Source organism: Chiroxiphia lanceolata, chromosome 26 (genome assembly GCF_009829145.1).
Source record: "Chiroxiphia lanceolata isolate bChiLan1 chromosome 26, bChiLan1.pri, whole genome shotgun sequence".
NCBI classification, from domain to species: domain Eukaryota; kingdom Metazoa; phylum Chordata; class Aves; order Passeriformes; family Pipridae; genus Chiroxiphia; species Chiroxiphia lanceolata.
In genome coordinates, this window is record NC_045662.1 from 5396578 (window position 1) to 5420865 (window position 24288).

Sequence of the window (24288 nt, forward strand, 5' to 3'; positions counted from 1 at the left end):
CCAGCCCATGGAGGTCTCGGGACTGACCACCAATCCAAGGGGGTCCCCAGGGATCACTAATCCAAGGGGGTCCCAGGGCATTCCCACCCCAGGATTTCCCTCACCCACCCCCCAGCTCTGTTTCCCTCTGCTCCATCAGACCCCCCAAGCAGCCCCGGCCTCCCCCCACGCTCCCGAGGAGCAGGACCCCCCTCCACACCCTCCCAAAATCCCAGAGAGGCTTCGGCATCTCCACACGGACACTTTAATGGACACGACACTGGATCAGTGTTACAGCACATTCCCCCTCATCCTCATTCCAGGGGGCTTGGAGTGCTCAAAACCCTCCTGTGGGCCCCCCCTGTGGCTGTGTTCCTCCTCCTCCTCCTCTGGCCAATCCCTGAGACCTTCCATCTCACCCTCAGAATATTCCCAGGAATATTCCCCTAGGGAAGGGCCGGGGCTCCCTGCTGGGGCTGGGGGGCTGCAGGACCCTCAGTCCTGCCCCAGTACCAAAACTCCAACCCCTGATTCCCCCCTCCTGCACAGCCAGGGAAGGAGCCGATTCCCAGGGCCCAGAGTCAGTGATTCCCTGTGTCCTGCAGCAGGAGGAGCCGATTCCCAGGATCCAGCATCAGTGATTCCCCGTGTCCCAGTCTGGGGGGGTCTCCCTGGGATCCCCCATGTCCCACAGCCGGGGAAGGAGCCAATTCCCACAGTCTGAACTCCCACATTCCAGGCTGGGGGGGTGCTCCCCAGGTTCCCACCATGTCCCACATCCAGGGAAGCAGCCAGTTCCCGGTGCCAGCCATTCCCTGTGCCCTGGGGGGGCTCCCACAGTGGGGAAGGAGCCGATCCCAGGGCCCGGCATCAATGATTCCCTTTTCCCTGCTCCTGGGGGGGCTTCCCAGGCGCCCCCGTGTCCCGGAGCCGGCGGATGTGCTCATCCAGGAGCGCTGTGAGGAGGGAGGGCCCACGCTGGAGCAGGGATGAGGTCTGGGAGGGCAGGAGGGCCAGGGCTCCCACCGTCTGCCCCTGGGAGGCCTCCAGGGACGGCAGCCGGGCGAAGTTCTCCACTCCCTGCCGGCTCAGGATCGTGTCGTCGATGCAGGCGCCTGGAAAAGAGCAGGATATGGGACAACAGAGCATTCCACGAAGGAACTGTTTCCTCCTTCAGGCCCCCACCCCTCTTTTTCACAGCGGTGTGGACCCTCATTCCCAGCCCTGGAGGAGCCCAGCGCCGGGATCTGGGGAGCAGGGAATGCCCTCACCCAGGAGGTTGACCTGTGGAATTCCCTTCAGCACCCGCAGCATCTCCCGGGCCCGGGTCTCCGGGCTCACCAGCAGGATGTTGCGGCACACGAAGAGCGGGAGGAGGTTCCTGTACTTGGACTGCGCCAGCACCGGCCGGACAATCTGGAAAACGCCTGGGAATGACGCCTGGAGCAGCCCAGGATGCACCTCTCCCCCCCCTCCCACTCCACCTTCCCGCTGGGATCGGCGCCCACCTCGTTGAGGACGAACTTGACCTCGATGTTGTGCTTGCGCAGGTAGTGGCGCATGGTGACCACGTCCTCGTCCGGCATGGAATTGTACTGGCACACGGCCACCATGCGGCTGCTCCGGAACGCCTGCTCCACCTGCCGCCGCAGCAGCCGCACGTAGCCGTCCTCCTGGGCGGGAGGGAGACAGGGATACAGGGATACGGGGATACAGGGATACAGGGACACGGGGAATGGCTGCTGTGACCCCCCCACGGAGACCCGACAGCTACAGGGGGGAGGTGATCGCATGGATCTCGGGTGCTCCCATGGTCCATGAGGTGATCCCATGGATCTCAAGGTGATCCCATGGTCCATGAGGTGATCCCATAGATCTCAAGGTGCTCCCATGGATCTCAAGGTGCTCCCATGGTCCCTGAGGTGCTCCCATGGATCTCAAGGTGATCCCATGGTCCATGAGGTGATCCCATGGATCTCGAGGTGCTCCCATGAAGTGATCCCATGGATCTCACGGTGCTCCCGTGGTCCATGAGGTGATCCCATGGTTCAAGAGGTGATCCCATGGATCTCAGGGTGTTCCCATGGTCCATGAGGTGATCTCATGGATCTCAAGGTGCTCCCATGGTCCATGAGGTGATCCCATGGATCTCAAGGTGCTCCCATGGTCCATGAGGTGATCTCATGGATCTCAGGGTGTTCCCATGGTCCATGAGGTGATCCCATGAATCTCGAGGTGTTCCCATGGTCCATGAGGTGATCTCATGGATCTCAAGGTGATCCCATGGATCTCAGGGTGTTCCCATGGTCCATGAGGTGCTCCCATGGTCCATGAAGTGATCCCATGGACCTCAGGGTGCTCCCGTGGTCCATGAGGTGCTCCCATGGTCCATGAGGTGATCCCATGGATCTCAGGGTGCTCCCGTGGTCCATGAGGTGATCCCATGGTCCCTGAGGTGATCCCATGGATCTCGAGGTGCTCCCATGGTTCAAGAGGTGTTCCCATGGATCTCAGGGTGTTCCCACGGTCCATGAGGTGATCCCATGGATCTCGAGGTGCTCCCATGGTCCATGAGGTGATCCCATGGATCTCAGGGTGTTCCCATGGTCCATGAGGTGATCCCATGGTCCATGAGGTGATCCCACAGATCTCAAGGTGCTCCCATGGTCCATGAGGTGATCCCATGGATCTTGAGGTGCTCCCACAGATCTCGAGGTGCTTCCACGGACCTTGAGGTGACCCCATGGATCTCAAGATGCTGTTATGAATCTTGAGGTGCTCCCATGGATCATGAAACACTGCCATGGGTCTCAAGACGTTCCCATGAGCCTCAAGATGCTCCCATGGATCATGAGATGTTCCTGTGGATCTCGAGATGCTCCCATGGATGGGAACCCACCTGGTTTCCAGCACCTGATGGGGCGTCTCCCAGCCACCCACAACATGCCAGAAAAGGGGATTACCCACCCCGAGAAGGTCTCACACCGGCTCCAGCCAGGTCATCCCTGGTGACCCGGGATCGAGGGAACCCTCCCCTCCCCAGACCCTGCAGACCCCAGGCAGGGCCCCTCCTCACCTCCTGCGGGCGGTCCCGGGGCGCGGGGAGGCAGCGGGGGGGCACGGCGGGCCGGGGGGGCACGTACTCGGTCACGGCCAGCAGCTTCTGCCGCTGGAAGTGCATCGCCTTCCAGTGCCGCGTCACCGCCTTGGAGCTGCGCCGGAGCAGCTGCAGCGCGGGCAGCCAGCCTGGGGGGAGCCGGGCATCCTTCCCATTCCCGGCCTCTGCACCCTTCCCATCCCTGCTCCCTGCCCCCTTCCCATCCCCGCTCCCTGCCCCCTTCCCATCCCCGCTCCCTGCCCCCTTCCCATCCCCGCTCCCTGCCCCCTTCCCATTCCCAGCCCCGTTCCCGATCTCTGCCCCGGTCCTGGTTCCCGTTCCCCGGTGCCTCTTCCTATCCCACTCCCATTTCAGTTTTCTGCCCTATTCCCAATCCTGATCCCTGCCCCGTTCTAGTTCCCTGCTCCATTCCCGGTCCCTGTCCCTGCCTCGTTCCCTGTCCCAGTCCCACTCCCATTTCCGGCCCCATTCCCGTTCCCTGCCCCATTCCCGTTCCCATTCCCTGCCCTATTCCCATTGCCATTCCCAGCCCCGTTCCATTCCCATTCCAAGCCCCGTTCCCATTCCCCCTCACTGCCCCATTCCCGTTCCCTTTCCTTCTTCCATTCCCATTCCAAGCCCCGTTCCCATTCCCCCTCACTGCCCCATTCCCGTTCCCTTTCCTTCTCCCATTCCCCTTCCCTGCCCCATTCCCGCTCCCTGCCCCGTTCCCATTCCCCTTCTCTGCCCCATTCCCATTCCCCTTCCCTGCCCCACTCCCGTTCCCATTCCCCTTCCCTGCCCCATTCCCTTTCCCGCTCCCATTCCCCTTCCCTGCCCCATTCCCTTTCCCGCTCCCATTCCCCTTCCCTGCCCCATTCCCGTTCCCATTCCCGCTCCCATTCCCTCACCTCGCAGCCATCCCTTCCCGCCGCTCAGCGCCGCCATCTTGGCCGTGGCCGCGCAGGGCCTTGTGGGAAGGTGGAGGATGCGCAACTTCCTGTCTCCTCCGTCTCCATGGCAACGGCATCGCAACAGCGCGGCCTGCGCGGGGCCGGGGGTCCCTGAGCCCCCAAACTTGGGCAACCAGCGCCCGGAGGGCTCCCTGACCCAACCCCGGAGGTCCCTGAGCCCCCAACCTTGGGCAACCAGCACCTGGAGAGCTCCCTGACCCAACCCCGGGGGACCGTGAACCCCCAGACCTGGGCAACCAGCACCTGGAGAGCTCCCTGACCCAACCCCGGGGGTCTCCGAGCCGCAAATCTGAGCCCCCAAAGCCCCGTGGGGGACCGGGGGAGTTCCCCAAGAGTCTCTGAGATCCCCAGGCTATCCCCCGGCTCCACTTCGGTGACTCCACAGCCCCCTGGATACAGGGACCCTCTGCCCCACCTGGGGGTCCCAGATCTGACCCCCCACCATCCCAACACTCCCATCCCCACTGACCCCTCCCATTCCGCAGGTTTCTAGCCCCCCTTTCCCTCAGACCCTTCCCCTTTCAGCCCCCTCCAGACACCCACCCGAGGGCACAAGGAGGGGACAAGGACCCCCCCCAGGCCACCCCCTGCCATGTCTGAGCAGGAGGAGAAGACCCTTTGTGGGGGTGAGTGAGACATTGTGGGGTGGGGGCTCCTCCCAGCAGGGAGGGGATGGGGGGGGCTGCACCCCCCAGCCTGGACCCTCACCCTGAGATCCCACAGATCATGAGGGGACATCCCCAGGAGTGACCCTCAGCGACAGCCTCGTCCTCACCAGGAGCAGGTGAGGACCCCACGGTCCTTGGGCTGGCAGAGAGGGGGCTCTGGGCACCCCAAACACCGCCCCCCCCTCCATCCTTTTTCTCCAGATCCACAGAGCTGCTGCCCCCCTCCACCATCCGCCTGGACAGGGAGAACATCTCCTCCATCGGGAAGCTCCAGGATCAGGGAGGGATCCACAGCCTCTACCTGCAGCAGGTACGGAGCTGTGGGGCAGCTGAGAACACCCCTGGGCCTGGGGGGGGACACAAAACCCCCCAGATCTGCTCCTGTCTCCCCTCCCCAACATCCAGAGGGGAGGGAAAACAGTCTCCCTCCATCCAGGGATCTGGTCCCACTGACCACCCCCCACAGCCCCACCCCAGAGGTCTCTGAGCCCCCCAAACCTGGAGGAAAAAGAGTTTCCCTCCCATCTGATACCAGTCCCACTGGAATTCCAGTGAAGGTCTGGGATCAGCTGTCTGGTGTTTCCAAACCCCACACGAGGAGCCTCAGGGTCCTCCTGAATTTTGGGGTCTCTCCACGTCCTCACCCCTGCAATTCTCTCTCCATGATCTCCCCTGTGGTGGGACATTCCACCCCCGATCCCAGGATGCTCCCCAAATCCCCAAATTTTTCATGCCGCGGGAAAAACGTGTTGTTATATTTAATTTTCTATTTTCTACTTTATTTTCCGGTTTCTATCTTTATTTTCCAGAACAAAATCGAGAGGATCGAGAATTTGGGCTGTTTTCCCAACCTGAGGTATGGCAGCTCCTACTTCCAGGGAAATGGCTTTCCACGGGCTCCCACCTTCCCCTGGCCAGGGAGGGGGCTCAAATTCCAGCCCCTGGGAGCTGTGACATCCCCCTCTCACCCTCCCCTGTGCTCTCCAGGTTCCTCTGCCTGGCTGGAAACCGCATCCAGAGGGTGGAGAACCTGCAGCCCTTGCCTCACCTCTGTGCCCTGGACCTGTCCCACAACCTCATCCAGGAGCTGGACACAGGTGGGAAGCAGGAAGGGATCCCAGGGCTGCCAGTGTGTGTGTGTGGAATACCCATTCCCACCTTCCCTGCCTCAGTTTTCCCAGCTCTGGGGTGTCAGGGCTGCTCTGGGAGTCGCCTTGGGAGTGGGTGAAGAGCTGGGGGAGTTTGGGGGAGCAGGAATTTGGCTGGGCAGGGGTGGGGGGCTCAGGTCCCACCTCGGCACCTTTGTGCTTCCTTTTGTCCTGGCAGAGGAGCTGCCCCGGAGCCTCCAAATCCTGGATTTAACGGGAAACGAGTGCACCCGGCAGCAGGGATACAGGTGGGTCAGGGGGAGAGGAGGGGGAGAACAAGCCCCCCCCAAAAAACCAGGGGAGCCTCTCAGCAGGGTACAAACCCACCAAACCAGGAGAAGCTTTGGAGTGAGCTAATTGTGGCCTCCCAGTGCCTAAAGATGGACAGACTTTGGAAAAGGGCCTGGAGTGACAGGACAAGGGGAATGGCTTCCCACTGCCAGAGGGGTAGAGGGGATATTGGGAAGGAATTCTTCCCTGTGAGGGCAGTGAGGGGCTGGGATGGATTTCCCAGAGAAGCTGTGGCTGCCCCTGGATCCCTGGAAGTGTCCAAGGCCAGGCTGGACGGGGCTGGGAGCAACCTGGGACAGTGGAAGGTGTCCCTGCCCATGGCAGGGGGTGGGTGGTCTTCAGGATCCCTCCCAACCCAAACCATTCCACGAGACATCAAATCCAAACCCCCAAGCCCAGGGATGTGAATCCCTGCCCTGTGCCCGGGCTGGGGGTGGGCTGTGCAGGGGGGACACGGTGCCAGGGGGGTCGGTGCCACCTCAGGTGAGGGGGGACATTGGCTCTTCCCTCATTTTTTCCAGGGAGCTGGTGTTGGGAGCGCTGCCCCACCTCCTGCAGCTGGATGCCCAGCCCCTCCGTGGCAAGGAAGAGGAGGGAGGAGGCTCTTCCCGCGGCGAGGATGAGGATGATGAGCTGCTCCCCGAGCCCGGCGGCCCTTTCACCGTGGACAGAGGTGCCCAGGGGGCTGAAGGGGACACGTGGCACTCCCGGGGACAGGGGTGGCAGTGCCACATCCCCCCTAATCCTTCTCCCTCCTCGCATCCCTGGCAGGTTTCTTCGCGGATCTACGCCGGGAGCTGGTCGGGCGCTCCCAGCGGAGGAGGAGGGAGACGCTGGAGGAGCACCGGGCGCGGCTGGAGGAGCTGCAGGAACGCCGGGATCTGCTGCTGAGCCGGGATCGGGATGGAGCCCCCGGCCCCGCGGCCCCGCAGCCCCAGCAGGGCCATTCCCGGCCTCGGGCACAGCCAGGGACACCCCTCCGGGGATCCCGCGGGTCCCAGCGAGCTCCTGGTGGCGTCCAGTCCCGGAGCAAAGCTCTGGAGAAGGAGACTGGTGCCAAAGGAACAGGGAATAGGCAGTTATCCCAAATATCCCGCAGCAGCGCGGCACAGCGCGGCCGGGAATAAAGGTTTTGTTCCCACCCCAATCCCGTGTGGATGCCATGGATCCCCCACCCTGCAGCCATCCCGGGGGCCTGGCACAGGCAGGGCTCCAAATCCCACTCCATATCCCTCTCCTTCCCCCTGCACCTCATTCCAGGCCGTGGAGACATCTCAGTGCTTTTCTCCAGGGTAAATTAGGGGCTGGAGGTCCCACACCCCCAGGCGGGGCTGGAGGAAGGAGGAAGCCAGGGCTGGACACCAGGAATGTTTTCTCATTCCCTACCCAGGAGCAATTCCAGGGGGGAAGCCGAGCCCACCCACCTGTGGGGGTTTTATGTGTAAAACTTCAGCTCTGCCTCCACGCAGTCGAAGAAGAGGTCGGCCAGTTCCTCCGGGTGGGGGGTCTCTGTCCCCTCCAGCAGCGCCTTCATCCCCTCCAGGCCCTGCTTCTCCAGCTCCTGCAGCGTCTCCAGGAGCTTCTGGCCCCGCTCCTGGTGGGATCGGGGAGGGTCGGGGAGGGAGGAGAGCTCAGGGAATCTGATCCTCATCACAGGGGGCAGCACAAGGGTCCCAGAGTGGGGAGAGGTCTGCAGGGTCTGTGGGATCTGCGAGGTCTGTGGGATCTGCGAGGTCTGCGGGGTCTGTGGGGTCTGCGGGATCTGTGAGGTCTGCGAGGTCTGTGGGATCTGCGAGGTCTGTGGGATCTGCAAGGTCTGTGGGATCTGTGGGGTCTGTGGGATCTGCGAGGTCTGTGGGATCTGCGAGGTCTGTGGGGTCTGTGGGGTCTGTGGGGTCTGTGGGATCTGTGGGGTCTGTGGGGTCTGTGGGATCTGTGGGGTCTGTGGGGTCTGCGGGGTCTGTGGGGTCTGCGGGGTCTGTGGTACCTGGTCCTGCTCCATGAGCTCCAGGGCCGCCTGGTGCCGGCGGTACAGCTCGTGCCGCCGATCCACCGAGCTCTGGAAGCGCGGGATCTGCTTGGCAGGGTCACGGGGGAAGGTCGGGGACCTCACCTGCGGCACGGGCTTGATGCCGGCCACGAACACGAAGGGCTTGAAGACAGACCTGGGGGAGAGGAGCGCCGGCACGAGGGGGGATGGAGGCCCTGCTTCCCGGGAATGCCTCGTCCGGGAGCAGGGCTGGGCCCCCCCGAGGGCCTCACCTGGAGGGGTCGGGGGTGGCGGTGAAGAAGTGGACGCAGGGCAGGGCGGGGTCGCGGGGCAGCACGGACACCATGCTGCCCGCCGTGCGGAACCCCTCCGAGTCCACGCAGATCCCGCTGCCCTTGTCCCGCAGGATGGACATCAGTGTCTCTGCTGTGATGTGACCTGGTGGGACAGGCAGGGACATGGCACTGCTATCCCTGTCCCTGTCACTGTCCCCATCCCTGTCCTTGCGCCCACCCAAGTGCTGCCACAGCAGCTCCTTGCTGGTGCGGAACAACCCTTGGCAATCCACGGCTGGCCATCCCAATCCCTGTCCTGTCCCTGTCCCCATTCCTATCCTTGTCCCTGTGCCCATCCCTGCCCCTGTCCCCCCCCTCCATGCTGCTGCAGCATCTCTGTGCCAGTAAAGACGCAGCCCTTGGCAAACTATGGATGACCATTCCCATCCCTGTCTCTGTCCCCATCCCTGTCATATCCCAGTCTCTATCTGTGTCCTGTTCTAGTCCCTGTCCTGTCCCTATTCCCATCCCTGTCCCCATCCCTGTCATATCCCAGTCTCTGTCCCTGTCCTGTTCTAGTCCCTGTCCCAGTCCTGTCCCCATCCCCATCCCCATTCCTGTCCCTGTCCTGTCCTTCTCCCTGTCCTCCTCCTTTCCCCTGTCCTGTCCCTTATCCCTGTCCCTTCTCTGTCCCCCTCCCTTCCCCTGTCCTGCCCCCATCCCTGTCATATCCCAGTCTCTGTCCCCGTCCTGTTCTAGTCTCTGTCCCTGTCCTGTCCCCATCCCCATTCCTGTCCCTGTCCTGTCCTTCTCCCTGTCCCCCTCCCTTCCCCTGTCCTGTCCCTATCCCTGTCCCTTCTCTGTCCCCCTCCCTTCCCCTGTCCTGCCCCCATCCCTGTCACCTTCGTGCTGCCTCAGCAGCTCCCTTCCAGCTCGGAAGCGGGCCTTGGCAGCCTCCATGCGCGGGGGCTGCTGCTCCAGGGAGAAAACCTGGGCGAAGCTGAACTCCCCGTGCCCGCTCCACCAGCCCTGGCTCCGCGCCCGCTGCCGCAGCCCCTCGTGCTCCGCCGTGATCTCGCTGCCGATGCTCAGCTGGTTGGAGATGTTGCGGCTTCCCTCTGCGACACAGGGGTCAGCTGGGGGGGGTGACGGGGGCACACAGCTCCCCGTGCTCCCAGTACACCCAGTGCCCGCTCACCGGTGATCCGCTGGGCCGCCCAGTAGCGCCCGGCGGTCTCCAGCACCCAGGCCTCGGCGCGGTCGGCCAGCAGGAAGGTGTTGTGGTACACGAAGGGCACCGGCTCCTCCTTGCAGCTCCCGCCCTGCCCGTAACGCTCCAGCAGCGCCGTCATCACCTCCAGGGCCTCCCGGGCCGAGCTGCCCCGCTCCAGACCCAGCCTGTGCCGGCAGTGCCCGTCAGCCGGCGCCAGGAGCCGGGGCGGGGGGGACAAGGTGCTGTTCTCACCTACCCAAGTCCATCCTCACCTCCCTGGATCCACCCTCACCTCCCCAGGTCCATCCTCACCTCTCCAGGTCCATCCTCACCTCCCCAGGTCCATGCTCACCTCCCCAGGTCCACCTTCACCTCCTCAGGTCCACCTTCACCTCCCTGGATCCACCCTCCCCTCCTCGAGTCCACCCTCACCTCCCTGGATCCACCCTCACCTCCCCAGGTCCACCCTCACCTCCCTAGGTCCACCCTCACCTCCCCAGGTCCATCCTCACCTCCCCGAGTCCACCCTCCCCTCCCCGAGTCCACCCTCCCCTTCCCATGTCCATGCTCACCTCCCCAGGTCCATCCTCACCTCCCTGGATCCACCCTCCCCTCCCCGAGTCCACCCTCACCTCCCCAGGTCCATCCTCACCTCCCCAGGTTCACCCTCACCTTTCCAGGTCCACCCTCACCCCCCCGGATCCACCCTCACCTCCCCAGGTCCATCCTCACCTCCCCAGGTCCGTCCTCACTTCCCCAGGTCCGTCCTCACCTCCCCAGGTCCATCCTCACCTCCCCAGGTCCATGCTCACCTCCCCAGGTCCATGCTCACCTCCCCAGGTCCATGCTCACCTCCCCAGGTCCATCCTCACCTCCCCAGGTCCATGCTCACCTCCCCAGGTCCATCCTCACCTCCCCAGGTCCACCCTCATTTCCCCAGGTCTGTCCTCACCTCCCTGGATCCATCCTCACGTCCCCAGGTCTATCCTCACCTCCCCAGGTCTATCCTCACCTCACCAGGTCCATGCCCAGCAGCGCCTCATCCTCGCCCACGGGCTCGCGTGTCCACACGCCCTCGTTGCCCACACACACTCCGTGCTCGTTGGCTCCCATCTCGGCGCCCCAGAGCCAGGCAGGGCGGCTCAGCACCACGGCGTGGGTGTGCTCTGCCTGCTCCACCTCCAGGTATGTGCACTGCGGGGGACACGGGGGGCTGGCACCTGCAGCACTCAGGGCACCGGCCCCTGCAGCCACCCTGGCCCAGGAAGGTGCTCTGGGGGGCTGAGACCTGGCACACTCAGTGCACCCTCCCCTGCAGCCACCCTGGCCCAGGAAGGTGCTCTGGGGGGGCCAAGACCTGGCACACTCAGTGCACCTTCCTCTGCCCCAAGTAGTTGCACTGGGAGGGACGTGGGGGGGCTGAGACCTGACACACTCAGTGCACCTTCCTCTGCCCCAAGTAGGTGCACTGGGAGGGACGTGGGGGGGCTGAGACCTGGCACACTCAGTGCACCCTCCCCTGCAGCCACCCTGGCCCAGGAAGGTGCTCTGGGGGGCTGAGACCTGGCACACTCAGTGCACCTTCTCTGCAGTCACCTTGGCCCAGGAAGCTGCTCTGGAGGGCACATGGATGGTCTGAGACCTGACACACTCAGTGCACCCTCCCCTGCAGCCACCCTGGCCCAGGAAGGTGCTCTGGGGGGCTGAGACCTGGCACACTCAGTGCACCTTCTCTGCAGTCACCTTGGCCCAGGAAGCTGCTCTGGAGGGCACATGCACGGGCTGAGACCTGGCACACTCAGTGCACTGTCCCCAAGAGCCACCCTCGCCCAGGTAGGTGCACTGGGGGGACCCATAGATGGCCTCGGGCCTGACCCATCATCCCCTGCAGCCACCCTGGCCCAGGAAGGTGCTCCAGAGGGAATGTGGGGGGCTGAGACCTGACACACTCAGTGCACCGTCCCCTGCAGCCACCCTGGCCCAGGAAGGTGCTCCGGAGGGGGTGTGAGGGGCTGAGACCTGACACACTTGGTGCACCGTCCCCTGCAGCCGCCCTGGCCCCGGCACGGTCTCACCTGGACTTTGTCCCCGGGCTGGTGGGTGGCAGCGGGGACATAAACGACCTCCTGGACCTCGTGGCGCGGGCGGTCGGCGTTCTTGGCGAAGATGACGGCGGGGGACGCGGTGTGGGGGGGCAGAGCCACGAAGCAGTCGCAGGACGAGGGCACAGGACCCTGCCCCGCCATCCTAAACCCGGCAGAGGGGCCGGGGGGGACACGCCGAGGGGATGTCACCCCCTTGTGCCTGTCCCGGATGTGTCCCCAGGGTCCCTATGGGGCCGCACTTGGGGGGGGGTCTGTGGGATAACGCGGTCCCTGAAACCGGGGGGACACATCAGTGACCCCATGGCGGGGTGGGCACTGGGGACACCTCCCCTCCCGGGACCCCGCCGCTCCGGGCAACCCACCCCTCTACCCAGTCACCGGGACCCCCCTCACCGACTGCAGACGGGACCCCCTCCCGCCCATCCCCGGTAACCGGGGACCCCCAGGACCCGCCATCCCCACGGACCTGCTCCTGTTCCCGCAGCGCCGCCGCTACTCCCGGTCCCGCCCCTCCCGGTCCCGTCCCGCACCGTCCGTGCGACGGCGGCGCCCGGTGGTCGGAGGCCGAACGGCGGGGACCGGGACAGACACCGGGACTGGCACGGGGACAGACACCGGGACCGGCACCGGGACAGACACTGGGACCGGCACCGGGACAGACACTGGGACCGGCGCCGGGATAGACATCGGCACCAACACTGGCACCAGGACAGACACCGGGACCGGCAGCGGGGCAGATACTGGGACCAACACCAGCACCTGCACCGGCACCGGCACCGGGACAGACACCGGGACCGGCACCGGGACAGACACCAACACCGGGACCCGCGTGGGGAGAGCGGACTGACACCGTCACCCGCATCCGCGTGGGATGGGGAGGGATCGGCCCCCAAAAGACCCTGGGCTGGGGGTCCCAGGTTTCCCCTTCCCGCAGGGCAGGGACGAGGCACCCGAGTATGAGCTGGGGAGGGTCCCGTGGGGCAGAACAACCCCCTCCTCCCGTGGGCAGTACCCCCGTGGGCATCACCCCGCGTGGGCAGCGCCCCGCCCGCCCCGCGCTATGCGGGCGGACCTGCCGGGCAGCGCCCTGCCCGCGGGGGGGGGCGGGGGGTGCGGGATGTGACCCTCGTGCGGGGCTCAGCTGGTCCTCAGCCGGGTCACCCCCCACCCAGCACCCTCCAGCAACCCCGTCCTGAGCAGCCCCGGAGGCCCAAGGGCAGGGTGGGGGTCGGGGTATTGGACCCTTGGACTCCTTGGCAGGGTTGATTTGGGGTATTGGACTCCTGGATGATTTGGATTTGGGGTGCCGGACTCCTTGGGTCCCTTGGCAAAGATGATTTGGGGTTGGAGTATTGGACCCCCGGGTCCCTTGGCAGGGATGATTTGGGGCTGCAGTGTCAGACCTCTGGGTGCCTTGGCAGGGATGTTTTGGATTTGGGGTGCCAGACCTCTTGGCTCCCTCGGTGGGGATGGTTTGGGGCTGCAGCATCAGACCCCTGGGTCTCTTGGTGGGGATGACTGGGAGGGTCGCAGTGTTGAACCCTAAATCCCTCGGCAGGGATGGTTTGGGGCCGCAGCATCAGACCCCCGGGTCTCTTGGCAGGGACGGAGCCGGGAGAGCCGGAGCGTGGAAAACACGCGGCGTTTATTCCAGTACAAAACCCAAACCCACAGCCCCCGCAGCCTCTTCACAGCACAAACACTCCCCTCGCCGGGCGGGGGGCACCCCTTTGCCCCGGGGCTGCAGCCCCCCCCCCCTCTTCGGGCCACCCCGCTCTCCCCCCCCTCGCAGCCGTCCCCCGGTGCCGGTCCCTCCCTGCCCCGGGGAGGCGGCCCCGGGGGTGGGGGACGCGGCGGTTCGGGGCGCGGGGCCGGGATCCCCACGCCGGCAGCAGGCTGGACTGGTTTCCCGGCCGCCGTCCCTCCCCACCCGGTTTTACAGCCTTCATTGCCCCATCGCGGCAGGCAGAGCCCCGGGGGTGCGGGGGCTGAGCACACCCGGGGGGGCACAGCGCACCTGGGGAGGGGGCACAGCACACCTGGAGAGGGGGGACAGCACACCTGTGGGGGCACAGTACAATTGGGGAGGGGGTACAGCACACCTGGGGAGGGGGGACAGCACACCTGTGGGGGCACAGTACAACTGGGGAGGGGGTACAGCACACCTGGGGGGGCACAGCACACCTGGGGGGGCACAGCACACCTGGAGAGGGGGGTACAGCACACCTGGGGGGGCACAGTACAGCTGGGGAGGGGGTACAGCGCACCTGGGGGGGCACAGCACACCTGGGAATGGGGGAACAGCACACTCGGGGGGGTACAGCACACCTGAGGAGGGGGCACAGCACACCTGGGGAGGGGGGAACAGCATACCCGGGTGGGCACAGCATACCTGAGGAGGGGGCACAGCACACCTGGGAAGGGGGGCACAGCACACCTGGGAAGGGGGGTACAGCACACCTGGGGAGGGGGGAGTGCACAGCGCACCCCCGGCTCTGAGACAGGTGAGGCTGAACCCCCAGTCCCGGCGTCACAGTGGGACCCCCTGCTCGGCGGTTCCCTCCCCAGCCCACCCTTGGGGTGCCTCTGCTGTAGCCCCCTTGCGCCCCCCCCCAAAAAAAAAATCTGCAGCACGGGGTCCCCAACAGGCCAGAGCCCCCCGCAGGTGCTGCCGGAGCCACTAAAACCCCACAGGTACAGCACCGTGGCACTTTGGGGAGGGTCCTGAGCCCCCCCCGGGGAGGGAAATCCCACCTAGGGGGCACCGCGGGGGAATTTTGTGCTGGAAAAGGCAAATGCCGGAGTCGGGGACGTCCTTCGAGAGCTGCGGGCAGCCCAGGTCACCCGAGTCCTGCAGGGGGACAGTGGTGGCCATGCCAGGGCTGGGGACACGTCCTCGCAGACCCCCCCCCCAGCGAGACTTCACCTCGTGCTGGGGGGCTCCAGCCCCACGGCTCGTCCCTGCCCCACGGCGCGGGGGGAGCTGCTGCCAGCCCCTCCCACATCCATGGGGACAGGGACAGGGATGGGGACAGGGATGGGACCCTCTGAGGGGTCCGACCCCCCTCCTCCCCATCCCCACAGCCCACGGCCCGGGACGTTCCCTCTGCCCGAGTGGCAAAGCCTGGCTTCACCTTAATAAAATAATAATAATTAATAATAATAATAATAATTAATAATAATAATAATAAAACAATCAAACCCGAAGGTCTTGGGGCGCCCTCTGGGCACGGACCCCACTCGACTTCACCTCTACCCCTTCCCCCCAGACCCCGGGGGTCTCCGAGCCCGGGCAGCCCCCGACACGGCCCCCCCGGAGCCCCCGGGATGGGGTCATGCCGGGAGATCAGCTCCCCCCAAATTTCCCCCCCTCCCCAGACTCCCAACTGGTGTGAACTGGTGTTGGCTGGGGGGCAGAGCCGGGGGGGACCCCCGGCTGCCCCGGTTCCCCCCTCCCACCCCACCCCAGCGCTCCCGCCCCCCCCCCCCCCCAAAGCTCCCCCTCAGGTCCCGGGTTCAGCGTCTCCTTCTGTGTCCAAGGGGTTCTGCCAAAATCGGGGTGTAAGACCCCGAAGGTCTAAAAACCGAGTTTCGTGGACCCCCAGCCGGGGGTGCAGGACAGACACGGGGCCCCCTGGGGACAGGGCGTCGACCCCAGGGGAGGAAAAACAGGGGGTCTCTGCTGGGGGATGCCCAGCGGGAGATATGGGGACCCGGGAAGGGACAGCTATGGGGTCCCCGGGGGGACAGGCAGCATGCACGGGGGGGGCCAGGCAGAGATTCCCTGGAGATACGGGACCCCGGGGGGGGACGGCTACGGGGCCACGGGGGGACAGGCAGCATGCACGGGGAGGGGGGGGGGGCAGCGGGGGTCCCCTGGGCTGTGGGGTCCCCGAGGGACCTGCAGCACGCACAGGGGGGTGGCTGCGGTCCCCGGGAAGGGACGGCAAGGGGTGGGGGACAGGCAGTTCCCCCCCCCCCAGTCCCGGGGTCGGCGGGCAGGGCCGGCCCCGCGGTGCCCGGGGGGGCGGGCGGGGGTCGCGGGGCAGCGCGGCCGTGCCAGGCCGGAGGAATGCGGCCGCCCCGGCTCTCCCGGGCCCGCGGCCGCCCCGGTGCTTCCCGCCCGGGGCCGCGGCGGTGGGTGTGGGAAAGCTGCGGGTGTGCGCTTGGGCAACGGCCCCGCCACGAGCCCCGCGGCCCCCGCAGCCCCCCGAGCTCCCCGCGGCTCACATTCACGCAGGACTTCTTTGTTTTCCCCGTTTCAGCCTCCGTTCGGGCCAAAACAACAACAACAACGAAAAAGGGTTTCACATCCTCAAGCTCCCGGCCGAGGAGGGGCTCCCAGGGGTGCGGGACCCCCCCCTCCCCGGCCCAGCATCCCCAGCCGGGGCGGGGGGCTCTGACCAGCCCCGGACCCTCCCCGCGCGTCCCCCACGTGCCAAAAACTCGTGGGGTGATCAGGAAAGGGGCTGGCACTGGGCGGGGGGGGGGCAGGGGGGCTGAGTCCGCGGTGCCACAGTTTGGAGGGGACCGCGGGGAGGGGGCCGGGGAGCTGCGGCCGCCCTCCCCGAGCGGCGGCTCCCAGGTTTCTCCTCTCTCCCTTTCTCCTTCTCCTTCCTCCCCTTTGGGCTGGACGTGCCCGGGCAGCGCCTGCTCCTTCGGCTCCCATTGATGTTCCTCCCAAACAGCCCCGCCGCCTGCCAGCAGCCTCCCGAAAAAAAAGATTTGGGAAGCCGGGGGAGGATGGGGGGGTGGGGGGAGAAGAGAGAAGAACCGGGGCGGGAGAGCGGGAGCGGGACAAGTGAAACCGCCTCGGGGCAGCTCCGGCTCCGGCGCTCCCCAAACGCCGCAGCGGGGGCCGGGGCTGTGCCACCAGCCTTGTCCCCCCCTCCTCGCCACCGCCCGCGGCACAAGGTGCCAGCCCTGCGCCCACCCCCCCACGCACACCCCCCAAATCCCTTCGGAGACCGGCCCCGAAGGGTCCCCCCGATCCTCCCCGCCTCCATCCGTGTGTGTGTGTCCCCCCCCCCCGGGGCTCAGCGGCTCAGTTTGTGGGGGCGGCGGCGTTGCCCCACTCGGGCTCCCTCTTGCCTCCTCCCTTGGCGGCCGACGGGTCCCCGGCGCCCTTCCCCTCGGGCTCGGCCCCGTCCTTGCCCCCGTCGTGGGTCTTCATGTGCTTGCCCAGGTGGTCGCTGCGCATGAAGACGCGGCCGCAGACGGGGCAGGCGAACTTCTTGGCGCCGGTGTGGGTCTGGAGGTGCCGCTGGAGCTCGTCGGAGCGGGTGAAGCGCTTGCCGCAGAAGAGCCAGTTGCACACGAAGGGCCGGTCGCCGCTGTGCCAGCGCAGGTGGGCTTTCAGGTGGGAGGTCTTGGCGTACGCCTTCCCGCAGCCCGGGATGTGGCAGTTGTGCAGGTGCTTGCGCTTCGCCCCCTCGGGGCACGGGCCGCCCCTCTCGGCCTCCTGGCAGTTGGGGCAGCGACATGCCGCCTGCCCCCCGCCCCTGGGCACGGCCCGCCGGGCGCCTTTGGGACGCCCCCCGCCCTCCGCCTCCGGCCCCCGCGGCTCCGGGGGACCCTCCAGCGCCTTCGCCCCCTCGGCGCCCAGGAGATGCTGCGCCGGCGGCGGCAGGAGGTGGGCGGGGGGCGCGCAGAGCTGGTGCTCCCCCCCGGGGCCGTACCCCCCCAGGGCCGGCGGTAGCCCGGGGTGCGCGGGTACCTGCAGCCCCCCGCCCTGCCCGGGGGGCAGCTCCATCCAGCTGGCCCCGGCGTGGAGGTCCCACCAGTTGACGCCCCCTCCTTCCTCGCCGGGGGCGCCGGGGTGGGGGGGCCGAAACCAGGGCTCGTAGGGGTGCGCCATGTCCGGGGGGGCCGGCAGCAGCTTGGCGTAGGCGCCGGGGGCGGCGGGGCCGTCGGGGGGCAGCTCTAACCTCGGGGGGCCATGGGGCTCGTAGGCGCCGGGGGCGGCGAAGGCCGAGTCGTCGGGCCCCGGCAGCGGCAGCTCCGGGGGGGGCAGCGGGGAGGCGAAGTCGGGGGCTCCCGGGGCGGCGGGGCCGTGCGGCTGGAAGGGCTGGAGCGGCTGCAGGTCCAGGTGGGTCGGGGAGGCGCGGGGCGCGTCCGAGGGCTGGGATCCCAGGGAGCCGCAGACCGCCGTCAGCATCGCGGGGCGGCGGCGCGCACAGACCTGCGGGGCCGAGGAGGGGTGGGCGGGGAGGGGAGGGGGAGAAGAAGAGGTGTGAGAAGAGGGGGGGGGCGCATCTCCGCACCCCCCCCTCCCCGCCCCTGCGCGCACCGGCAGCGTCTCCCGTGCCCATCACCCGCCTTTTGGGGGTCACCAAACCGAGGGGGGTTCGCTGCTCTGCAGCCCGATGTGGCACCAGGATGGTGGCACCAGTCTGGGGGGAGCCACCCCTTAACACCCGTCCCTTATGGACCCCGTGCCACCCCTTGGTGGTGACGGTGGGTCGCGTCTCTGGCCCAGAGGGGTCGGTGGCTAAAACCAAAATCCAAGGAAACCGGCAACCCCTGCCTTGTCACCCCCAGCCCGTGAGTGGCATCCCCAAACCCATGTCCCGACAGCACCCACGAGACCACCTTGGCTCTCCCGCCCCTCAGCCGGGCTGGGAAACCATCACCCCCCTCCCTGCTCCTGCTCTAATCCCAGCTGGAAGCCCCCGGGCGTTTTTGGGGGCTGGTTGGCAGCGGGATGAGGCGGAGGAGCCCCGAGCAGGGCCCGCGGCAGCCCTTTGAAGGCGGGCTCTGGGACCCCCCCTGGGCACCCGCTGCACCCCCAGACCCCCGGGCGGCCGCTGCCTCCCCGGCAGGGCGGCCGTGACTCAGCGGGAGCTTTGCAAACCCCACTGGGGACGGGCCCCACCCCGGTGTCGAAATCCACCTGCCGCCACCGGCTCCCGCCCCCCGACTTCCCACCGGCGCCGAGGGGAGGGGTGGCCGAGACCCCCCCTCACCAAAAAAACCCTCCTGCCACCATCTCCTTCTCCCCCCGCGCTGTTCCCCCCGTCCCTTCACACCCCACCCCCCAGCCCGTGTGGGACAGACCCTCAGGGAGACGCTTGGAGTGCGCTGGAAGCTTTGGGGTGGGGGATTCCCCGAACAAAGGGGCCGGACCCCCAGAGCCCCCCCGATCCCCAGCACTGAGTCTGGGGCAGGGAGGCGGCCCTGGAAGACCCCCCAGCTGTGTGGGGACACCGTTTTCCCCTCCCAGGTGTCACCCAGGAGGGCAGGGGGATCCCAAGGATCTGGGTGGGAATTGGGGGGGGGATTCCAAAATCCCCCTGACAGAACCCATCTTTACCTGTGCTACCAACACCGGTGGGGGCTCAGCCTCGAGCTGGTGCTGGGATGAGCCCCCTGGGGTGGCAGCCTGAGCAGGTTTTTGGGGTCCTGCTCCCCAGCTGGAGCTCAGCTCTACCCACCCCAACCCTGGGGACCATCCTGGGGGTGTCAGGAGAGGGTTGGCACCAAGAGGGTCCATCACTTCCACCCACAGAAGTCCCCAGTGGGGTCCTGAGCCCCCTCAGCCCTCTGCTCCTTTTGGGTGCAAAATTGGGGTCAAACCCACAAAACCCCATGGTGACAGCCTGTCATAGAGCTTTGGGGTGGCAGCTGGAAGGCACAGGGGGCCCCCCGGGTCTGGGGACACAGGGGACATGGCAGGGATGTCTCCCAGCCCCCCAGCCACGATGGGAGGGGAAGGGACCCTCTGTGGGGTCCCGGGGAGGTCCCCTTGACACAGCTCCAGCACGGCCACTCCACGGCTCCCCTGGCCCCACTCCCAGCAGTCCCCCTCGGCTCAGGGGTCCCCCAACCCCCAGTGCAGCCCCACCCCGACCAATCGCACCATCCCCACCTCCCCCACCCCCCTCCCAGCTCCAAAACCAGCGACCGAGGACCACTACTGGGATGGGGAAGGGGGGAAAGCACTGGGAGCACCCCCAGCCACGGGCCTGCCCCAGCCACGCTCGGAGCCTTCCCGGGACATTTTTCCATGCGGGAAGGATGACAAAAATCCCCAGGGGGGGGCCCCCAGCGTCCTTCCTCCCTCCCTCCCTCCCTCCCTCCCTCCCTGGCGGGGCCCGACGACGCGCTGGCCATTTCACCGCAGGGAAACTGAGGCAGCGGCGGGTGAAGCGTCCCGTGAGTCACGGCCCGGGCTGGGCACAGGCGGCCCGGCCCGTCTCCCAGCCCCGCCGGTGCCTCGCCCCGCGGCGGGGCCGGGCGGGCGCCGCTGCCCCCCAGCACCGGGAGCCCCAACGGGTGGGCCGGGGGGCGGCGGCGGTGGGTTTCCGGGGGGATATCGCGGGTTTGGGGGCGTGCCGGGGGTTCGGGGGGATGCTGCGGGTTCGGGGGGATGCTGCGGGTTCGGGGGGATGCTGCGGGGTGGCGGGGATGCCGCGGGTTCGGGGGGATGCCGCGGGTTCGGGGTTCCCCACTCCCTGCCCAGCCCGCAGCAACGCGTCCCGGAGCCGCAGCGAAACTCCCCGGGTTTTGTTTTTTTTTTGGAAGGAAACGGTGGCGGCGCGGGGTGGGGGGTCCAGCCTGTCCAGCCCCCCGAATCTCACCCGCGCACCCACCACGGCTCGGCACCGGCGCGGGGTCCCTGCGAGGCCCAACGGGAGGGGGTCTCAGTCCCACGGGAAGGGGTTTCGATCCCACGGGAAGGGGTCTCAGCCCCGCGGGAGAGGGTCTCAGCCCCGCGGGAGGGGTCGTCTCGCTGTAAATTGGAGCGTGGGGGGGGGGGACACATCGGGGCGTCCCGGGAGGCGGCGGGGCCGGCAGTCCCGGGGCTCGGTGGCCACTGGACGCGGCGTTTCGGCGAGCAGAGACTTGCCGGGGCCGGAGCGGGCGGCCCGTTCCCAGCCGTCGGTCAGGGGCAGGCGGGACCCTCCCCGGGGGTCCCGTCGGGGATCCCCCGCGGTCCCGGGGGTACCTACGGGTCTAGCGGCGGCAGCGAGGTCCCGGTGGGTCCGTCCTCATCGGCGTGGCGTGGGCGCTGCTTCCCGAGGGGACCCCGAGGGACCCGCGCGGCTCCCCAGGGACGGGGCACCCACTGGGCCGGGCGAGCAGGAATGGCCGGGTCCCAGCCCGGCCGCCGGCTCTTCCCTCCGCCCCCCCGCCCAGCTCCACCCCCGGCCCCGGTGATTTTAACCCTTGGAGGCAGAGCCCCAGCCCCGCCGCTTGACAGGAGCCGGCTCCGGTCCCAGGATCCGGCGGATGAAAGCGGAGGGAGGGGACGGGAAGTTCGCAGCAGACACCGCAAACAGGGGGGTAATTAAAGAAGAAAGAAACAACCGCCTCCCTCCCGCGCCCGTGGCCGCCTCCTCCTGCCACCCCCCCCGCCACCCCGGGGACCCCCGGGCACCCCTCCTGTCCTCCCGCCCGGGGGTGACACACAGACGTGCCCCACCTTCCTCCTGCCACCCCTCCCGGGGTCCCCCCGTCTGTCTCTCCACTCCGGGGGTTGTCGCACCGAGGTGACCGCTGCTCCTGCCCCCCAGAGATGTCACCTGTCCCCGTGGGGGGCTCAGTTCCCCCCCCGTTGTGGCTCAGCCCTGTGCCATGGGATAAATGGGACGGGGAAGGACACAGGGGACAAATTTTGGGGCCGGAGCTGGACCCGCTGCAGGAGGGAGTGGGATGATCGTTGCAGGACCCACCACGACCCAAATGGGATTTGGGGCACCCCCAAAGGGACCGGGAGATGCCGGGCTACCCCATCCCTGCTCAGCCGTGGGTGTCCAACCCTCCCCGTCCCCCGTGTCCCCCCCGAGGCTGCCGAGAAACCCCGGGACTGCCGGGTGACAACACCAGTGGAGCCACTTAATCACCGGCGCGTCGTGTCCCCATTTCCACCGCCAACCCCCCGGGGCCTGGCTGGGGGTGGCCACAGCCGCGCGGGGACCCTCGGTGGAAGCCCCCCCTGCCCCGAATCCCACGGCAAAAGGCTCCGGTGCCTCTCCAGAGCCGGGACCGGGCCGGCAGCGCCGCGATCCCGGCGTGCCCACACCTCCCGGCGAGCCTGCCAAGCGCCCGGCCGGGCGGAGGGTGCAGGGAACTCCTTCGCCCCGGGGAAAACTCTCCTGGTTTTCATCATCCCAGGGAATGGCTCCACCGCCGCCGCCGCCACCAAAACGCGGCCGCCCGTGGGGTGAGCGTGGCACCACGGCCTGGCTGGGGCAGGAACGGGGATGGAGCTCCCGGGATGGGGACACCGGGATGGGGACACCGGGATGGGAAACACAGGGTGGAGACAATGGGATGGGGACCCCTGGAATGGGGACACCGGGATGGGAAGCCCGGGTTGGGGACCCCGGGATGAGGATATTGGGGTAGGGACCCGGGGATGGGGATCCCAGGGTGGGGACACTGGGATTGGGACCCCAGGGTGGGAGCAGTGGGTTGGGGACACTGGGATGGGGACCCTTGGATGTGAAGGGGCAGGACAAGCAGCTGAGGGGGGTTGGCAGGGCAGAGATGGGGGGAACACACACAAGTGCTCTGTGGGGCACAGGGGGAATATGGGGGAATGTGGGGGGACCCCAACCCTCAGGGTCTGGCTGCCTCTCCTCCCCTTCTGCCTGCCTGGGAGGATCCAGGGGCCATTCCCAGGGCTCCAGAGGAAGGGGGACCCCCAAGTGTTATTGGGGCCGGGGTGGTGACCCTGGGCTTCCTGGCTGCCCCCCTGGTTGCCAGATTGTGGCCACCAGCAGCTCTCTGGGGCTGGGAGTAGTTTGCTCCAGGTACTGCCCAATCCCCATCCCAATTCCCCATCCCAATTCCCCATCCCAGGCCCCATCCCAAGCCCCAGCCCCACAGGCAGCAGGGACCCCATGGTGGCAATGCTGTCCCAGGTGTCCCCCAGCCTCCAGCTCCCCCACAGCCACCAGGAACAACCTTCCCTTCCCTGTTCCCTTCCCTGTGCATCGTGCACCTGTGGCACGTCCCCTGTCCCTTCCCTTCGGGGTCTCCTCCCAGTCTCCCCAGTGCTTCAGGGACTGGGCTGGCGGGAGGGAGACGTGTCCCTGCCCGGGGATCCCAGCTGCTGGATGGTTCCTATCCCGGCTGTTCCCAGCGTGGCTCCTCTCCAGGGAGGGATGTGGGGCACACAGTGTGTCTTCTGCGGGGACAGGGATCTGGGAAGACCCCGACCCCCCTCATCCCACTGGCACCGGACCCCAATTCCCCCCCCAGATCCTCCAGACCCCTCCCAAAACACCCCGCAGAAGATGCTGGGATGTGTCCAGGGGACGGTGGCTGGATGGGGCAGTGGCTCAGGGCTGTGGGGAGCGGGTAGGGTGGGATTTGGGGGGTCGGGAGTCTGGGGGTGGCTCCTGGAGCCCCCTGAGCAGGGCTGGAGCCTCGGCTGGGACCACAAACGGGGAGGGAATTGCGGCGATGCCGGAGCATTCCAGGGGGGATCTCCTCTGTCTGCAACCCTGAGCCGTGCCTTGAAATTACAACTAATTACAGAGCTCATTTGCATAAATTATAAGGCAAGAGGCAAACGCCTCCAACCCCTCGCAGTGATCAGGCAGCAGGAGCCGCTCCGGGAAGGGATGGGGAGGGACCGAGGGGTGACTGGGGGATGGTTCTGGGTCCTGCCGGAGCCGGGGTGGGGGCAGGAGGGGTCGGTGCTCCCCAAAAACGCAGCGGCACCCCGTGTGCGGGTGGGCACGAGGCAGCAGCGACCCCCCCTACCCCCCAGAGCTGCCCTCGGAGCTGGGCACAGCCCGGTCCTGCCCGGGGGAGGGGGGACAGGACCCTCGATGTGCCCCGTGGGTGATGGAGGGGGGTGGGAAGGGCTGGCACGGGGCAGGGACGGTGCCGGATTGGGGTTGGGGACGCCCCTGTCCCCAGGGAAATAGGAGTGGGGGGTGAAGGGAGAGACAAAGAGATGGAGGGAGAGAGGGATGGAGGGAGAGAGGAGGAGAGTCACCTCCTGGTCCCCCCAGGAGCAGGGGGATGGAGGGATGGAAGAGCAGGGATGTCCCCCCAAGCTCCAGGGGGACAGAGGGACACCCGAGCCCCCTCCCAGCCCTGGAGGCCGAGCACTTCAAACGCTCCCGGCTCCGGAAAGGGCGGCAATTTCCTGCTCTGCCATAAAACAAATTAGGGGGGGGGGGTTCTGGGGAGGAGGAGCGGGGTCGGGGCAGGTCTGTGCAGGGGCGGGGGACGGGGGGGTGTCACATCCACGCGTGTGACCCCCCCGGTGCCCCGCGTGCCTGTGAGCACGTCCCTGTGCACCCCCCGCACCCGTGGGTGGGTGCTGATCTCGGGGTGCCCCGGGGGGGTCACCCCGGGGGGGTCTGCAGCGGGTGCCACGGGGCTGCGCCGTCTGGGTCGCCCCGTCCCGAGGGGACACCCCCGGGGGCGGCCGCGGGGCCTCAGACGGGGAGAGACACTCCGGGATCCTCCCCCGAGGTTTGGGGGGGGGCCCCCCCACACCCAGACGGCCCCGAGGGGGTGACGCTGGGGTGATGTTGAACCCCTCCCGAGGTGCTGGCGGGAGCCTGGGGGGGACCCCGAGACTG

At 67.4% G+C, this 24288-nt stretch overlaps 4 protein-coding genes across 10 annotated transcripts in view; 1 reads left to right on the forward strand and 3 right to left on the reverse strand.

The window, feature by feature from the left end:
* MRPL10 (mitochondrial ribosomal protein L10) overlaps positions 1–4086 on the reverse strand; it is a 9219-nt gene extending 5133 nt beyond the window's left edge. The window contains exons 1-5 of one of the 2 annotated variants that reach the window (XR_004360940.1): positions 3988–4086; positions 3056–3225; positions 1488–1652; positions 1251–1395; positions 527–1094 (exon numbers count right to left, since the gene is read on the reverse strand). Coding sequence is in view for 1 of the 2 variants with exons in the window: in XM_032711355.1 (XP_032567246.1) it covers positions 850–1094; positions 1251–1395; positions 1488–1652; positions 3056–3225; positions 3988–4024 (762 nt within the window). In the remaining variant the exon portion in view is untranslated. Of the gene's footprint in view, positions 1–228; positions 1095–1250; positions 1396–1487; positions 1653–3055; positions 3226–3987 lie in introns of those variants that run through there. The other variant, XM_032711355.1, reaches the window with a different exon arrangement.
* Positions 3401–7304, forward strand: LRRC46 (leucine rich repeat containing 46). 4 transcript variants are annotated; one of them, XM_032711349.1, is made up of 8 exons: positions 4030–4676; positions 4774–4834; positions 4920–5028; positions 5528–5574; positions 5706–5815; positions 6045–6114; positions 6679–6830; positions 6929–7304. In XM_032711349.1, exons 1-8 carry the CDS (start codon positions 4643–4645, stop codon positions 7282–7284), a joined length of 939 nt encoding a protein of 312 aa, XP_032567240.1. In that variant the 5' UTR covers positions 4030–4642; the 3' UTR covers positions 7285–7304. The 4 variants fall into 4 exon arrangements, with proteins under 4 accessions (XP_032567239.1, XP_032567238.1, XP_032567241.1 ...); XM_032711348.1 differs by adding an exon at positions 3401–3413 and having other exon boundaries at positions 4402–4676; positions 5528–6114; XM_032711347.1 differs by having other exon boundaries at positions 4008–4676; positions 5528–6114.
* On the reverse strand, positions 5476–12275 carry SCRN2 (secernin 2). Of its 3 annotated transcripts, none has more exons than XM_032711353.1 (9): positions 12207–12275; positions 11711–11882; positions 10648–10829; positions 9621–9820; positions 9325–9540; positions 8420–8585; positions 8145–8322; positions 7582–7751; positions 5476–7207 (listed from the first exon to the last, which is right to left on the reverse strand). In XM_032711353.1, exons 2-8 carry the CDS (start codon positions 11879–11881, stop codon positions 7593–7595), a joined length of 1272 nt encoding a protein of 423 aa, XP_032567244.1. In that variant the 5' UTR covers position 11882; positions 12207–12275; the 3' UTR covers positions 5476–7207; positions 7582–7592. The 3 variants fall into 3 exon arrangements, with proteins under 3 accessions (XP_032567244.1, XP_032567243.1, XP_032567245.1); XM_032711352.1 differs by having other exon boundaries at positions 11711–12010; positions 12207–12265; XM_032711354.1 differs by having other exon boundaries at positions 6426–7194; positions 11711–12010; positions 12207–12265.
* A 4466-nt stretch (positions 12276–16741) lies between these two features.
* Positions 16742–17897, reverse strand: SP6 (Sp6 transcription factor). The gene has a single exon (XM_032711394.1). It carries the CDS (start codon positions 17895–17897, stop codon positions 16785–16787), a length of 1113 nt encoding a protein of 370 aa, XP_032567285.1. The 3' UTR covers positions 16742–16784.
* Positions 17898–24288: the final 6391 nt, after the last annotated feature.

Coding starts and splice junctions, on each gene's coding strand:
- LRRC46 (XM_032711348.1), top strand. CDS start 4,643: ATGTCTGAGCAGGAGGAGAAGACCCTTTGTGGGG. Junction 5,029..5,527: donor ACAGCCTCTACCTGCAGCAG/GTACGGAGCTGT, acceptor TTTATTTTCCAG/AACAAAATCGAGAGGATCGA. Junction 6,115..6,678: donor ACCCGGCAGCAGGGATACAG/GTGGGTCAGGGG, acceptor CATTTTTTCCAG/GGAGCTGGTGTTGGGAGCGC.
- SCRN2 (XM_032711353.1), bottom strand. CDS start 11,881: ATGGCGGGGCAGGGTCCTGTGCCCTCGTCCTGCGACTGCTTCGTGGCT. Junction 9,821..10,647: donor CTGGGCATGGACCTGGTGAG/GTGAGGATAGAC, acceptor CTGCCGGCACAG/GCTGGGTCTGGAGCGGGGCA. Junction 8,323..8,419: donor GCCACCCCCGACCCCTCCAG/GTGAGGCCCTCG, acceptor CCTCTCCCCCAG/GTCTGTCTTCAAGCCCTTCG.
- SP6 (XM_032711394.1), bottom strand. CDS start 17,897: ATGCTGACGGCGGTCTGCGGCTCCCTGGGATCCCAGCCCTCGGACGCG.